Genomic DNA, 17,417 nt, shown 5'->3' with positions numbered 1-17,417 from the left:
GAGGTTGTAATAACAAGCAACTAGTAAATAACCTGCTCCACCAAGTGTATGGAATTTGATATGCAACACTGGTCCAGACATAAAAGGTTTTGCTGTAGCCTGCCTGTGATTGCAAAGGGGTTGTCACCTTCAGTCCCTGTTCAGGTGTCAGCACAGACTGCCTCAAGGTACAAAGAAAAACTCCTTGAAACATTTGGCTCTAATGGCACTGGATGCTCTCCTGAGGAGAAAGATGGATGGTATGTTGACGTGATGTGAATATGGCAACCACACACACACACACACACACACACACACAAGCTGGACTACCAACCCCATTTGGCAGCCAGTCTTGTCTTTAAATGGTTTCCTTACTCATTTTCTCACTGTACTCTCTAACATTGTTATTGCTTGCCTTTTTATATACAGAAAGGCAGAACTGAGGTTTTTAAAAAATACACACATAAACTCCTCCAAAAAATTTTTAGTGCGTAGCTCTTCTGAAATACTAAAAACATGAAAGCACTACCTTACAATTTTAGGAAGCTTGCCCACCAGAAAGCAGTGTTGGGAGGTGTTTGGTTACATACAGATGGTGCAAGATGTTCTCCATCAAGACACTGGCCCACTTCCCAGAACAGCTGTTGTGCCACAAGAGGTAAGAATGATGTTTCTGATAAGGTTTTAATGAGCTATGATAAATGCAATTTAAGCAAACATTTTTATGACCTGTGGTAACCTTCTGTTAGCAAAATTATGATTACTGCTCCTTTAGTCATGTATGCTAGCTCCACTTGTTCACATCAGGTAAAATTAGCAGAAAATTTACTTCATGTTCTGCGATTCTGTGTGCTGCAGCTATTTCTCCTTAGGCTGTATCCCACTAGCACCTGAATTGTTGCTTGGTTTTGAGTTCTCTTAGAAACTGTGGGTAAAAATGTGGTAATATACAGGTCAAACAATTCTGTAATTCTGTCTTTTTTCCAGATACAATAAATTATATTTTTGGATTACCAGAACAGGAACAAAAACCTGTCAAGTCATGAAGCTTGCCCACTTCACTGGACTCCCTAAAGACCCAGGGTGCCGTCACTTGCAGGCTTACGACTCGGTGTAACAGCAGTCCCGTCTACCCTGCGCGCAAGGACAGAGACAAAAACACAGGTGCCCTGCTGTGCTGCAGTGGGGACTGCCTGGTCTCAGATGCAGTTAATGATGTGTACGTCATTGCTCTGAACCTTTCATCTTTCCCAGTAAAGATAATCACTTTTTAAGGTTGGTAACAGCTGCTGTTGCTGTGCACTGGGGTTTTGGTACCTGCTTTCCTTCCTTTGCTGTGCCACCTGCTTTGTAGTGCTCTGACTTTCCTCAGTCTGGGCACAGACAGAGCTGAGTGAAAGAAGAGATGGGTTCTTGGGCTGATGGTGGAGCTGTAAGCTGCATAAAGAGAAGCCAAAGAACAGGCAGAACTGGAGCTCTCCTTTTTAAGTGGAGAAACCACCTTCCCTTACAACCACTAGAGGAGCAGCACACAGGAACTTGTAACCCTCAGCCCCCAACCACTGATAGAAACTTGAGCAAACCTGCATCTTAGTAAGATAAATCAATGTAATTTTTTTTCAGATGCCACCATCAACTGGGAAAAAAAACCAAACACAACAACCCACAACCACCCACTACTTGTTTTTAAGCAAAACCTTTATTTTAGTTGATAGGCTTGTTTGTATTAAAAACAAATGACTTCAAAATCAAATTCACATAAAACTCAGCATGTAAAAATAAACAGATCATTGGTCAAGCTCTGTTTCTGAAAGACAAGGGCTCAAAATTACTTTTTAACAACCTAACACGGCAACAGATCAAACTGGGATGGTAGGTTTACAGGCTGGCCCCCTCCTTAGAATACACCAGCTGCAAACTGGTGCTATTAAATGATTTGCTCCATTTCCCACTAATACATTGAGCAAACATTGAGAAAAGTATCCCAGTTTAATCTGTGATGTAAGGGTAGTAAAAATGCTTTACACAGTTTTACAGGCACCACTGTTTTCTTCCCGGAATCTAAGTATTTGTAACATTTGTGAGTTTCCTTGCAACACCAACAGAGGGAGTTTGGAAGGAGACTGAAACAGTCAGACTACATTATATACACTTCACATGTACAATTATCTTTTAAAAAATGCCCATGTACAAAATAGAGGGTTCTTTTATTTTAAAAAAGTCGTGCTAGATTTCAATTACATCAGCATTTTTAAAGAACTGAAAATAATTGATCAATAACAGCAACATTCTGATTCATTAGGAACCTTCCTGCAAGCAAGTGAAGAGGTACTTGCACTAAACATTTAAGATTCTCATAGGCCTTTTTTGGACAACTTGTGCTATAAACCTCAGGTATGAAGTATGTAAAAAGCTCTCAGTTGAGAAAACAGAATAAAAGCTAATTAATTAATGCAAGATTATTTCAGTAAAATATAAAATTATTCTACTTAGGAAGTTCATACTGCAAGGGCATCTGATTTACAGCCAGTTAGACAAAGAACACAAACTAATAACTAGAACACATACATTAGTTAAAAAGTCAAATATATACAAAAATATATTAGAAAGTGGTTGAGTTTAACCACAGGCTCATGTAAAAAAATGTTGTTTTAAATAGCAATAGCAAAAAAATAGCTATTTTCTCTTATCTGCAACAGTACAAAAGGCAAAACCTACATATGAGGTAGCAATGCCAAATTAAAAAAAAAACAAACCCAACTTTGGATTGAGGAACACTTCTGTCTTTTCATATCTGTCAATACAAATATTTAAATGAACACCTCAATTGTTTCCAGAATTCATACATTAATTTACAAAAACCTTTATATTCAATGAACATTTTTAAAAAATGACTGGAAATGGATTTAGTTACTGATTCCTCCTGTTTCTAAGCAAGCTACTGCATTTTCAAATCAAAAAACTGTACAGCAAAAACATGGAGGCTTTATTATACACACTGGGTAAATGCTATGGTACATTAAGACATAATTTACAGATGAGCCAACTGTGGTCATGTTCTGCCCCATCCACAGATGCTGCACCTCCTGCTACTGCCTGCTCCATGCCAGGTGCAGGATGAGCGTTCACTGCTCCCTTCCACAGCTCTGCCCACAGCTGAAACACCTTCCCAGCATCTACCTTCAGGTGTCTGAGCCAGCAGCAGCTCAAAGTCCCCCTCCTTGGTCAGTGCTGAAACTTCTGGGGAATTTGGGGGTGGGACAGTCATCCCATCCCTCCCTCCTTCCTGCAAGCACAGGGCAGGAGGAGCCCCCTGAGCCTCCCTGGCCAAAAAAAACGCGAGGAATGAAAAGCCAGGAGAGAGGTGGCCACCCAGCTGCGCTGTGCCAGCTCTGGGCCCTGGGCTGGCGGGCAGCACTGCCAGCAGCACTGGCCCCTCATGTGGGTCAAATCATCTGCGCTTCCAGCTCCAATGACCAAAACGAAACTGCTGTTCCTCCAAATCAGGCAACCAAGTCAGACAACTGAAGTTAGATGATATAAGTAACACCCAAAAAAACAGAACTGGTGGGAACTTCTGTACTTAATGTATTAAGAAAATAATATACTTTACATCACAGTGCTTAATTAAATGCAATAAAAATGTAAACTCAGGATTCGAGATAAAATTTAACTTGAAAAATTTGGGCTCCAAGACTTTAAAATTCACAATTTTTTAAAAAATGGAAGTCACAGTCAGTTCACATAACACACATTTAAGATTACTTGTAAATACCTGTTGCTGCACTCCACTGTTTGGTCATTTAATTTTTTTTTTTAAAAAAGCCTAAATAACAAATAGACCAAGTGCAAAGGTAAGAGGTATATTTTTATTTGCAAAGAAACTTAACTTCAGAAGTAATCTGCAGATCAGGCATCCAGAGCGCTCTAGTAGATGTAAGGAAATATGCGGTAGGGTACACGCTGACAATACCTTTCCCACGCCAAGCCGTATTTTTGCTTACAGTGATGTTCATCACGAGCTTCTCGATGAACAAGCAAGCAGATGAAATAGATCACGTAGAAATATGGTAAAACGTGATTGAAACCTGTAGGATAAAGTGAGAAAATCACTTCAGATACAGGGAAAACAAAAGAAGCAGAAATGTTAGCTCTTAAGAACACACAATCACTCTTTAAGATCGAGTCCAGCATGTACTAAGCTGGTGACACAGAGTTGTTATGGCCTGATGTATCTTAACCCTCGCAGTGCATCAAATGCTCAACTGGAAACTGCAAAAATTGGGTGACATGTTTACACAAAGACATGAAAAGACCCTCCAAAAAAACCCAAACAAAAACCCAACTTAAAATTCAGTCTCAAAATCTAACAACTTAATTCTCAATGCATGCAAAGCTGGCACGTATTTTTTGTTCTTTGCTGTCAAAACCAAAGAAACAGCTAAGCCTCTGTAGCCCTGAGTTGCCCCATGAGGTTGTCTCCATTTTTCAGCTGTAGCTGGAGAGCGCAGCTTTGCTCAGAGCACACGGCTTGACCTGGGGATGAAAAGCTGGACGTGAGCCAGCAGCATGCGCTCACACATTCCCTCCTTATGAGGACAGAGTGAGCATTGAGGTTGTTCAGCCCAGAGAAAAGGCGGCTCTGGGGAGACTAGATAGTTCACAAAAGGTGCTTTAGTTTCAGAACTTACCACAGGGTAGGGACCATGCTAGAGCCATGATGATGTCACCAAGATAATTAGGGTGACGAACAAAACCCCACCAACCAGTGACAAGAAGCCCTTTTCCAGTTGCAGTGGGTATAAACTTCAGATCTGCAAATAGAGTATTGTAGTCAATACAACAACTGATGTGTATTTAAATAGTACAAAGAGATAGAGCGTAGCAATCAAACAGATAAATGCACTTACAGGCCAATTTGGGATCCGATGGATTCCTTCGGAAATTGTTTTTCTGAGAATTTGCACTGCGGAATATGTAATACCCAATACCTGAAAATAGATAATTTATATTGTGTTTTCAGTGTTTTCCGGTTTTCTTTCCTTCAGCAAGAACACTCACATGCTCTCTGCCACTCTTATTACCTTGGTAGTAAGAGGGGCAGAGATTTAACTGATAACCTCCAGTTCTCAGAGGTCTAACAAGATAGAAATGCTATTGGAAGCCTGTGTTTCGTATGCTCTTACACATCACTGACTTGACTTTTTATTTGGAGCAGCTTTATTGTCACATCTACTTTTACATTTATATTAACATATTTTATTAATTAACAGTGAGTTTGAAACTCATATAGAGGTGATGTGCTGCACTTTGTACAACTACAGCTCTCTTAGCAGCCCAGTATTTTGCTACAGTACCTATTCCACCAACTGACCAATTATTTACAAGTTCACATAATTTAAAAAAGCAGACAATGAAGAAGTATCTGGTTTTGAAATTAATTTCCCCTGTCATTTTCACAAGGTATATTCCCCCCCTCCTCCCCCCCCGAGGCTGTACTGAAAAAACACAATCACAACATATTTCAAAAGAGAGTGATTAATAAATAGTAACAACCAAGATGTTGCATTTCTCAAGACTGCATATACCAAGTTGTACACCTCCATATTATTTTCAAGTGATTAAATTCTTTGTCATGTCTACCAAAAACCCTTTTCGTCTAGGTTTACTACTTCGATAACAGGTACAAACTACCAGGCCATATTGGTGCAAGTTTAAGGTTCCCTAAAGATAGAAGATCCTCTCGCAAAGCACTCAACTAGAAAAAAAAAAGATGTTTTCCATAGACATGAGTTTGTAACTATGGCCATCAGGGAAGGAGACATAAATTGTTAAAACCTCTTTTTCCCTTGGTTCAGTAAAGCATAGCCAAACAAGCGACTGACTGCTTTTTTTGTGAGTCACTTGTAAAAGGTATCTGCTACACTTCATTCAAAATGTTTTAAGTCACTTCAACTCCAGGCAGCATCCAGCTAAAGATGCCTCTCAACACAACAATCAGGCATACACAGTCTTATTTATCCTTCATTTTAAAAAATTGGAATTAAACAGTAGTCGGACACATGCTTCCACCAGGTAAGGTAATGCTGAAAATAGGATCATAGCATCTTAGCTAAAGCTTCACCTCACAACTCAAAAGAAAAAACAGTACTACATTGTTACTACCACTAGCAATAGCATTTACTATAACTTACAGTTCAGAATAGTAATTGCAGCAGCAACAGGCCAAGAAATGGCAGCAGGATGCCCAACCAAATAGAAGGCCTGCAGACTGTAGACAAACGGTACCCACACCAGATCTCCGAATGCCAGCATGAACCCAAATCCATCATGGGTAATGTCCATGGTAGTCAAAACAGCTTCCTAGAAACGAGAAGGGAATTCAGAATTTACAAAGCTTCATTCATTTCACGTTGTAATTAGAAATGGCAACAGTCCAACATGATTGCTGTTTTACCTCATTCCAAAGAGCATCCACCACGTAGAGCAGCTGAAAGCTGTTCACCAGTATCATGGACAGAGATGGCACGCTCTGATTCTGTACCTTCATCTCAGCCAGGAGCATGGCCAAGTTGATAACAACCTGGTTTAGAAAATATTTTATTACAAATTTTCCTGGTCAAAGAAGAATTTATTTTTTCCTCTTACACTATCAGACATTTTTATAAACACTGTTCAGAAACAGATATAAGTTTTTTAAAAAATAAACTTTTTCACAAGCTACAGCTTGCAAATGTATTTCTGAAGCTGTATAACCTCAACATACCAATACTTTAAGAAGGGGTTTCATTTCCCACAAAGCAAAGAAACCAGAATGTAGACATCTTCCTCAACGGAGTAAAAATGGTCATTAAAAATCTGGCAACATGAAACTAAGTACTTTTTTCCTGTTTATGTATTATAGAATCTCCTTAATACCAATTTTATTTAAAAATTTGACAAATCCATTTGGGCCGTAATGAAGCAAATAAAATAACTCACCCAGCCAATTAGTCCTGGACGCAACTCACAGAAGTATTTGAGGTCAAAATTGCCAATACGAGGGTTTAATTCGTGTCCAGTAAAAAAATCATAAACTAAATACCCTGCAGATAAGACATAGTCTTTGTTAGCAACACTTTGCCTTTTATCTGCCACTACACTCCTCCCCACCAAGCAGTTCATATTTTCTACTAAATTTCACTCATTACAAATTGAAAAGAAAATCCCTTTAGATTGGCAAGAAGAATGTGAGTGTATATACAAAATAAAACACAAAACCATGTGAGGTTTGCTTTGTAAGAAACCCAAGTATTTTTTTTATTAGAACTTCTCAATCTATCCTTTATCCTACAAAAACTTATGCATGTAATTCATACTTTCTAGGTAGGCAGTCTCATGACTGAATCAAGATTTCTTTTGAAAATTCAGATAACTAGATTTAAAAGTGCATGGCAGAAGAAATACACTGTCATTTCAAGTTCTGTACTTAACTACCCACTGCCAAAATAACTGGATTTTCCAGTTTTTCTTTCTGTTCCCAGCTGCTTCAGGAACAGGCCCATCAACAGCACAACTATGAAGCAAACTAGACAAACCTCTATGGTAAATGCTGAAAATGGAACGGAAGAAACTGTCCTCTCACTACTGGGGGACTACAGTGGCCAAGATACTTTTGCATAAGCAACTCAAAATAATGTGACTAGAATTTTAAGCTTTTTATAGTATCTGAGTGTGACCAGAGAAAATACCATTTAACTTGCAAGATGAATTTTGCATTGGTGGAAAGTAAAAGTCACAGTATTATAGAAACATAAAGGTTGGAAAGGACCTTTAAGATCATCAAGTCCAACCTACAGCCCTACACCACCCTAACACTAAACCAGCTCCTGAAGTGCCCCATCCAGCTGTTTTTAACCATGTCCAGGGATGGTGATTCCACCACCTCCCTCGGCAACCTATTCCAATGCTTCACCACCCTTTCGGAGAAGTTTTTCCTGATATCCAATCTAAACTTCCCCTGGTGCAACTTGAACCCGCTCCCTCTTGTCCTATTGCTATTCACTAGGGAAAAGAGGCCAACACCTGTTTCACTGCAGCTGTCTTTTAGGTAGCTGTAGAGAGAAATATATATACTCTCTCTCTCTAGAGAGAGAAATACAATAACCAGCCCTAAATCTAGCCTTTAGTTCATGAAAATGAAACTGTAGTGAATAATTGGAAAGAAACCACCCAATATATTTATAACTCACCAGAATTTCCACCCGGTGCTAGTTCTTCCTCAGGTGCTTTCAGGGACCGAACATACAGATAAATGCTCAACACCATAGAAAAAACTGCAGCTGACACTGCAAACTGCATGAAGTGATCATACAAATAATGAAGTTCAAATTGAAAGTATAATAAAGTTCCAATAGCTGCAGCAGTCAAAAGAAAAGCATAAAACCCTAAAGAATGTAGAAGAAAAACATATTAGACAAAATAAGTGTTCAAAATATTAAATAAGTCATTCTCATAGAACCTACCCAGTCCTTTCTGCCTTTTTAACTCTTTCAAGATTTGTCTATATTCCAATAATGTCTTAAACATCCAGTGCTCTTGAGGTTCAAACTTCTGACGCACAGCAATATATCCAAGACATTCTATCTACACCCTGAAATGTCCTGTGCTCCTCATCAAAAGGACAAGGGACAGGAACACTCTGAGGACTCCCATATTTTTTACACAACATCGGATCCAACTTCAGACTTAGTGGAAAAAATGGCTAATAACAGCAAGTGACAAAAATTTATCTATGGGACAGCTCAGATAAAGAAGAAAATACCTTGGTAAGTCAAAACTTCAACACAAAACTTTCATACTTGACAAGTAAAATCGTATTTCTACCTGATTATGATTACATCCAAATATAAGCAGTTCTTCCTTTTCAGGCTTATGTAGAAAATTGTACTTTGCCTTGTAGATATTCCTCACTACCTATTTGATTAATTACTCAGTTCAAGGGCAGTGGTGGTGGTGGAATCCAAGTGTTACTTTAAAAAGTTGAGTGGGATTTCGTACTCTAAACATAGATGAGAAACTTGCCTTATTCATAGGAAGCAACATCAGATCTGAGTAAGAACTCAGAATTGTTCTTTGCCAGGCAAGAATAGGAACATCTTAAATCAATTACAACACACTTCTTTTGTTAGTCTGTAAATCAGAGACATCCAAGATGATTTAGACACGTGGGACAAGATCACTTTAGACTACTCCTGAACATCTCCTCAGGTAACAGTTCATGCGATCGGCAGGCAGCTGTCCCTTTAGCAATTACATGTGAAATACGCAAGCCAGGTGTCCTGTGTGGTGTAACATGTTTTTGTGGGGCAGTTAGTTCTTTATCATTACTACCCTTCTACCAAGAAAAGATTCGTCCAATTTTATCAAAGATTTACAACAAATAACTAGTTTGACCGTAGAGTGTATCTTTCATAATTTTTGTCTTCCTCTAGTAAGCACTGCAAATCAGGTCATGGTATCACATTTCAGAATAACCAGCTGCAGCACCCTTACCATTTATCCGGTACTGCAGTTTCCTCCCGTTTGAAAGGGGCAGGCCTTCTACAACCTAGGAAGAATAAAATATCAGTGTTTCAACAGAGTACTTTCTGGGGTTACTGGCAGGGGAGGGAAATCAAGCACATCTCTGCCACAAAGACATTCAATCGGGGTAACCAGACCGAATCTGAAGATCATGCATTGTTCTCAAAAGTATACTTTGGACATCAAAAGAAAAAAAGGATAATAGTTACAAATAAAAACATATATATATTTAGCCACAATAGTTTATAGCTTCTCGTAAGTGAAGACTACATTCCAAAATAGTGGATATCAGTAAGAAACTGAGTACCAAACTGTTTCTTGATTTAAAAGTCAAATACTGAAATTCTAGAATTCTACCAAGCAAATTCTATCCATGCTTAGATTTGAACTCCTATAGAACGCATTCTGCATTTTCTACTGCAAGACCATGAAATGCACAGCCATTAAATTCTTAAACTGCACTATTTTAAGCTTAAAGAAATCTGCAGCAGCCACATTCAAGCTTAACATGGAAAACTAATTAATTTGCTTTCAAATTCACTGCATTAAGAATGGAACCTACTGTCCAGTCTAACATACAAAGTAATTACCAGTAAAGACCCAAATACCACCACACATCTTACCTTTCCAATTGGCAGTAAGTAAAACAGAGCTTGGAGGAAAAACCACAGAAGGAAAACACCAAACACTCTCGCCTCCCAAAGGCTTTCAAGTGCTGGGAGAGGAGGAGGGAAGTTCATAAGACTGGGGTCATCTTGCTTGCACATCAACAGCAAGTAGAATACAGTAGCAGGCAGGAAAAGTATCATCAAGAAGGTCCCTGTAAAGAGACGTGCCATGTGAGAAGATAAACAGAAAAAACCGCAACTTAGTTTCAATCCCACTAAAGCTCAGTATTAACTGCAGTAACCAAGAAAAGGTTGTCATTATCTATTCTTGAAGCAAAACAGCAGCAATTCCCCGGTCACACCATGGGACACAGAGATATTTTAATTCCTCCTCAATGAGGTCATGTAACAAAAAGGACACACCCATTGCATTCCTTGAAAACTGTTCAAAAACTGCACAAAGAGTTTTTACTGTCGAGTTTAAAGCACCTAGTTTTGCAAAATGTAAAGACTCTGCTAGTTGCCTCAAATTTTAATCTAGAAATATTTAAATCTCACTGTGCAAGGGAAGGCTTAAGATCTTCACTGGATTTCACAAGAAAACCAAGTGTAATAACATTCTTTGACTGCCACCAGTGCCAGCACAGACTACGTGAAGCTGTCATAAAACTCTGGATTCTGCAACCAGAGTCCAAAAATTGGGAAAACAGTTCTTGACATGACAATACCATCATTAAGTAAAAAATCAAAAAGTACTCATTTTCAACTATTAAGACAATTTGCACACATACCAATTCTTCCACCAAACTCTAGCTCCTTTGTTTTTGGTGAAGCTTTCTCAATTGTTTTTACTGTCTCAAAAACCTTCTTCTCTGAATATATCTCTTCTTTTTTCTTTTCTTCTTTTCTTGAACGCAAACTGTACTGTTCAAGTGCACGCTCTATTTCCAGGGCTGGTTTCAACTTTCGCTGTTAATAAACAGAAAGTTTACTACAAAAATTCCAGCGATTTTACTTTCTTTTACTCCAACATTTCCTATTTAGAAGGACATCATTCACCTTAAGTCACCAATATACAACGTGTTCTATTTCTACAGAGTACTTAAGTTTGTGCATTTATATGAAGAAACTGCTAAAATCAGTTTTACTGTGATCAGTTAAGCCATGATTACACGATGGCAGCAGTTCCTGCATAGGTCACCCATTCCCCCCGCTCCTCTCGTCCTTTCCATCATAACTCTGGGAAGTAACTAACCGTCAGGACATAAGAACTAATTTGGGTTAAAAAGTTCATACCTCCGAGGTTTTGCAGGACATGTCATTTTTTTCTGTACTGTCAGGTTCACCATTGTAGCTTCTGGTGTTATTCTCACTAGGCTTCTAGTCAAAAGAAAAAACATAGTTCTAGCTTTCTGAAAATAACTGATGCATTAAGTGCATAATGCTGCTGCATTAAGTATATAATGAATAATTATGAACACTATCAAGGTTTTGGTGGGTTTTTTCCAACGGCAAAAGATCCGGTTTTCTCCACCGGAAAATAAGTGTGTTCAATATCCAAAGTATGGACAGTTTCAGCTCACAAACAAGGAAAGAAAACTCATTTAAGAAAAGGAAAAGGTTACTAATTATTATTTTCTAGAAATTTAACAATGAAATTAAGAGAGAATACAGCTTCCAAATTATTTTTAGCTCGCTATTAGGAACTGCCAAATACACGTCTATTTAGTTCTATTAGGAAAGCAGAGGAAATTTTAGTGACCTACATATGACAGGACTCTACAGGACTGAAAGTTTGGTTTTCCACAAAATATCTCTCTAAGAAATAAATTCTCTTACAAAAATTCCTTTAATTAGTCTAGGTGACACAACTCCGACATGACTCATCTGTTCTGTTTTGTTTCAACTTAAGCTTTATTGAAAAGGACCAGGTACAACGAATATATCAGCCCAACTCCTCAATTAGAAGTGAGGAGAAAAACACCAAATACATTTTAACCTTTCTGTCCAAGTGTTGTTGCTGGCTACAAACTGCTTAAACAAACACATGGTCCAGAGGCTGTGCACTGCGTCACACAGCTCAAAGCAGTTCACTGCAAATCAAAAACCACAGCAATTTCAGTGCCAAAGAACGCGTTTAGTTGTAGCAACTTACTAAACTGTATCTATTTAGTTTAGGTTGGTCTGGTCAGTCTAACTGAAACCTAAGACCTATCTACTTCCAATACACCAGCAGAAGGCATTTCCAATTCAGGGGACCATGTTTCAGAGAAGTAACAACACTTGAAGCTATCTCAAGGGCACAAGTGGCAGAAGAAATGCTGTTTGTCTCAATAAATCTACTATGCTTCACTTACAGAACACACCTGAACCTTTTCTAATACTCAAAATAATCTTTCCAAAAAGGCCAAGAACAAAATGTAGTAAATTTCAGCTAAAAAACACAGATATTTGATAAACTTTAAAACTATCCTGTAAGGGTTTGTATAATGAAAACAGTTCTGCAATGTTATCAATCAGCAAGGCCACACTTGAATTCTGCAGCCATTCTCCCTCAGAAACTGCATTTTTTCCATTATTATTTTAACAAACCTTATATGAAACCAGCACTTGTTTTATTTCATATTAAAATACCTACTTGCTATGTATTGATTAAAAGTAGTCTCTTTGTGCCATTTCACAAGTGGGAATATATGGCTTACAATGACTTCAGTATTAAAATATTAAAGAATTTGTGTTTGTTTGAATTTTGACAACTTCACTGTACCACCAAACTGAACTGGAACGTAACAACATATGTTTACATTTCAAGAATTTCCGCACAAATCAGCAAGATAGAAAGCCTGTTTTCAAAGAAAGAAAAGGTAGTTCTGTGATACTTTTGCAGATAATTTTGTTGTTCAGGGAACTGAGCTAGCTTTTACAATAATAAACCCAGTCTGTGTAAGACAAGTCTGTTCTAAAAAATGCAACAAATCCACACAGAAAGGACAAACAAAACAAAAGAAAATCACAATACCAGTAGAGCTAAGTTGGTTTCCTGAATGGTTTTCTTTTTGTCATCTTTATTTTCTCTGCTTTGGGAAGCAGAACGACGTCTGCCTTTTGCTGGCCGACCAGGAGATCTAGATCGAGATCTGCTGGAACTTCTTCTGGAGGGAGAACTTGAAGAGGACTGGCTCTTCCTGGGCTTGAATGATGATTGTGACTAAAAACAGAGGGAAAGAAAGTGAAATCTTATCTTAGATGTTCCAAAGAAGATTTCAGAAACTTGGTGTTTTTTGTGACAAGACTCCAGCATATCATCTCTCAGTATCATCTCTCATTTCATGCTGTACAAAGGCTGTTAATAAAGAGCAGCTACAGCAGACTCAGTTTGCTGGTAATACCCAATAATCAAGACTGTCTCAAGTCCAACTGGTGACAATACCTGCTGAAGCTATAGGAATCAGGATACAGATGTAAGCTATCAGTGAGCACCAAGCTCTTAATTGTACCAGCCTCTTAAGCCTTTACATAAGTAAATGAACAGATAACTGTCTCTTAAGGCTGAAGAGACAGCTATCATTTCAATTACTTAGGGTTATTAATACCTTATCAAGATGCAATGATCTAAGGCAATGCAGCTCAAATCAACAGTAAAAACCCCAAGACAGTTACACCACTGAATCAGACACATGATAACTAATCTCCTAAACAGTTTTTCCCAAAAAGAATCATTTTACCTCTCTGTAAGGTCTACATTGCTAGCTTTCCCATGTAAAATTTCCACAATACACCTTTCATAAGGCACAAATGCTTTATGACAAAGAAAGCTATTTTCTTAGTGTGAGTTTGCTAACCTGCTGCAAGCACTATGTAAACAAGTCTTAAAGCAGCAAAAACCGTTGTCTACAACAAGGCAGAAACATTTTGTCCCAGAAAATATCAGTTACAGGGCACGTACGCTGCTACTAAAAAGTGAAGCTACAGTTCACATAAAGACACAATATAGCTTTGAATTTATGCAGGTTTCATAACAGGCCTTAAAAATCAACTACAGCAAGCATTCAGACAGCTTTTTATCTCAGGCATTATCTCATTTTAAACTGAAATGAAACTAGTACAAAGTGTTTTAAAGGCACTTATTTTAACAACAACAAAAAAAATACTAAATATATGTAAAGAGGAAAGGATGTGCCCATATACATATGACGTGACCCTGCTTCAAAAGTCAGACAGAGCAAAATACCTTATGGAACCTTTGGGAACGCAGAACAGTACAAGCTACTCACAGACATTTTAAGTATGTGCTTAAAGGGTATGTACTATTGACATTTACAGCGAACCTTCACTATATGCTTGCATTTGTTTTCCAATTTTATTTCTAAGTGGGGAAAAAAAAAATCAAATTAGCATCTGATTACTAGATTTAAGCTATGCAAACAGTTTTTCATGATCAAATCATGCTACAGCGTTCCTGAATGATCTGACTTGTTTTTCCCTAAACGTATCATTGTTTTGCTCAACATCAATAAAACAATGACACTTCTTTAAAAACAGGGTCAGCATTCTGAACTTTTAGTTGAAATGCCACGTAGGAAAGAGCAATTATTTAACACTAATCCCTTGAAGACACAGTTAAAAACTTGCAAGACAGACACTAAATTATAAGATGTATTTTTATCTACATCACAAAATCAATATAAAGTTCCACTGGAAACACCGATAGTTATATGAATGTGTACTCACCCTTATATCACTTTCCTTCAACGCAAGTTCAGTCCCATCTTTGTACTTCACGGTATAAAGATGAGAAACATCATCGTAACTAGTCACTTGTACTTCATAGTACAGGACACTTCCTGGCCAACGGCCCATCACCACCTCACCATCAGCAAACTTCCGGTTTGGCATTTTCCAAAAGGAATCCCTAGAAAAGAAATAAATCAATGCATATGACACCTAAACATCAGCCTTATTTTCTCCCTACTCTTCTCTCATATCATTTAGACTGGAACAGAGAAACTTTGAACTAAACAACTCTTCATCTTAAGTAGGCTTAAAAAGCTGCCCAATAAGAAAAAAAAAAAAGCTGTTGTCTATTTTCCAAATTAATAGTAGACAGAAGTAGGCTTAACATAGAGCAAAGACTGAAGTTAGACATTATGAAAAAATATTCAAATGTATTAATTGTATATCCTCATAGTACATCTAGAAAAGTGTTCAATCTCCATCACCAGACACCATGAAAACCAAGCAAAGCCTAGATTTGACCAAAGTTACATAATGCTGTTGATCTTATCTAGTGGGGAGAAAAAGTAAATCAGAGTGTATCTAAGTGTCCTTTAACCCTTTCTTCCTATGGTTCTATAAAAATTATGGAAGTAACAGTTTCTAAATGTTAAACATCCTCAATCTATTCAATACACACTGTCACTTTACATACTTTCTTCAATTTATTATGCGAAACACTCAAAAGCTAGGAAACACGGGAACGTAGGCTTCTGTCTAGGTTGAATATTTTCTTTTCTCCAGCTATTTAGCACAAGCCATGTAACACCTTTTGCAGGGGCCTGCAGGAAAACAAAGTACAGCATCACAGCAATCATGCAATATCCTGAAAAAATAAATTCTATCCTCCTGGCTGCACCATAAGGCTTTTACTTGATATGTTTTTAAATGTAAAGTTCTGTGTAACTCCTCGAAAGTGCCTTCTATTATGTTATTGCCTTCTGAAAACAGGTATCCACAGCAGAAGATACTTTTAACCTGAACTGCTGTGAACCAAGTCTCAAAATATAAAGTAAGAACATTTTAAAAGACTAAGGTAACATACATACTAACTTTATATTATCTCACCATTTGTATGATTAACATAAGAACTAAAAGTAGGGGGGAGGAAACAAACAAACCAGCAAATGTTCTTATGTCAAAGTATTTTAACTTGTTTGCTGTATGTAGTTGTGAAGCCACACAAAATTAGATAAAAACCAAACACTTAACTAGATACTCGTTCATTATACATTAACTAACCTGCCACGAAACGTTAGATTTTTTGGCAAAAAATTACTGCTAATGTGCAATCACAGACCTTCATAACACATTGAGGGATGGGGATAAGTGAGGTTTTTCAAACAGCTTTCATTCTGGCACCTCCTGAAGAAGCTGCTGCAGTTGAGATTTTACACCTGTGTAGCTTTCCAAGTCAGAGAAGAAAAAACTCGGCAAAATTCCCTCACGTGGATTTCACTGCTAATATTTCTAATTGCTTCAGAATAGAAACATATGGCCATCTCTTTAATGCATAATATTTGAAGGAATGAAGAGAGTAAGTTTCATCATTTAGTGTCACTGATACTTGGCAGTTAGAAAAGTTATCAGTTCTAGTCTGTGCTTGTATGCACATGCTCTTCCAGCTCATATCTTTTATCTACTGTTTGTCTCAATCAGTTTCCTGTTGCTTTCTTTTTTTTTCTGAATTCCAACTTCTCCAACTCTCTTATTAAGTGAAATACTTTCCAGCATTTTAATTTCAAATTCTCCTCCATTCTCGCCTTACAGCTTCTTTAATTCCCTGGGGGTTTTCTGCCTTTTGTGCACTTGTTCACCAAACTAGTTCCAGTTCCTCTTCACCATTTCTGAGCTCAAGATCTGATCTCAATCCTCCATCTCCAACCTCCTTGCCCAGTTTTCTCACCCAAAACCCAGTTCTTTTAGGATCCATGGCTACTACTGCTCTTTCCCCAGTCTCACACACAGTTCCAGCTTCTTCCTCCTCTTCCATAAATAGTTTAAACATCAGCTCTTCACCAAGTCCAGTCATAGCTTTCACCAGATGTCACAACCTGCTCTGACTTCATTTCCTCTGTGCTGTTTTACTTCCAAGTCAAGAGAAGAAACAGTTGGCTGGAGTGTAGGAACAACTCTGGCATCATCTCTAAACTCAGAGCCTGCCCAGGACAAAGCTGCCAGATCCTAGGACAAAGCTGTGAAAACCAGAATCTTTGGAGTTTAAGTCCTTTTTGAAAAAGGGAAATAAACGTTATGAAGTTGTTGCTAAGGACATATAAACTGATTCTTACGATTTTTAACAACCACTTCAAAATTTAGGTAGTATTTCATCGGGATAATAAAATTCAATTCTCTGCCAAACTTCAAAACCCAGCATTTTTGTACTTAAACAAGAGGACAACCCAAAGAAAATGTAACCTGATGGTTTCATTCATTTTAAAGCCAGAAAGACCTTCCTCTCCTCCAGCCTTGTTCTCAAAATGAGCTGAAGTT

The 17,417-nt window shown here is 37.9% G+C and overlaps 1 protein-coding gene across 1 annotated transcript; it reads right to left on the bottom strand.

Annotated features, from left to right (window-relative positions):
* Window positions 1-3,906: 3,906 nt before the first annotated feature.
* On the bottom strand, window positions 3,907-15,047 carry LBR (lamin B receptor). The gene is made up of 13 exons (XM_009868190.1): window positions 14,883-15,047; window positions 13,171-13,359; window positions 11,448-11,531; window positions 10,943-11,120; window positions 10,167-10,363; window positions 9,514-9,568; window positions 8,211-8,405; window positions 6,961-7,064; window positions 6,437-6,562; window positions 6,174-6,342; window positions 4,890-4,970; window positions 4,671-4,793; window positions 3,907-4,067 (listed from the first exon to the last, which is right to left on the bottom strand). The coding sequence occupies exons 1-13, from the start codon at window positions 15,045-15,047 to the stop codon at window positions 3,907-3,909; spliced, it is 1,827 nt and encodes a 608-aa protein (XP_009866492.1).
* Between the last annotated feature and the right edge of the window lie 2,370 nt (window positions 15,048-17,417).

This window comes from Apaloderma vittatum, unplaced genomic scaffold (genome assembly GCF_000703405.1).
Source record: "Apaloderma vittatum isolate BGI_N311 unplaced genomic scaffold, ASM70340v1 scaffold2584, whole genome shotgun sequence".
Lineage (NCBI taxonomy): Eukaryota > Metazoa > Chordata > Aves > Trogoniformes > Trogonidae > Apaloderma > Apaloderma vittatum.
Note: the sequence above shows the minus strand (reverse complement) of the source record. Positions and strands in the feature narration are given on the sequence as shown.

Coding starts and splice junctions, on each gene's coding strand:
- LBR (XM_009868190.1), bottom strand. CDS start 15,047: ATGCCAAACCGGAAGTTTGCTGATGGTGAGGTGGTGATGGGCCGTTGG. Junction 11,121..11,447: donor TGTCCTGCAAAACCTCGGAG/GTATGAACTTTT, acceptor GTTTATTAACAG/CGAAAGTTGAAACCAGCCCT. Junction 9,569..10,166: donor ACTTACTGCCAATTGGAAAG/GTAAGATGTGTG, acceptor TATTCTTCCTAG/GTTGTAGAAGGCCTGCCCCT.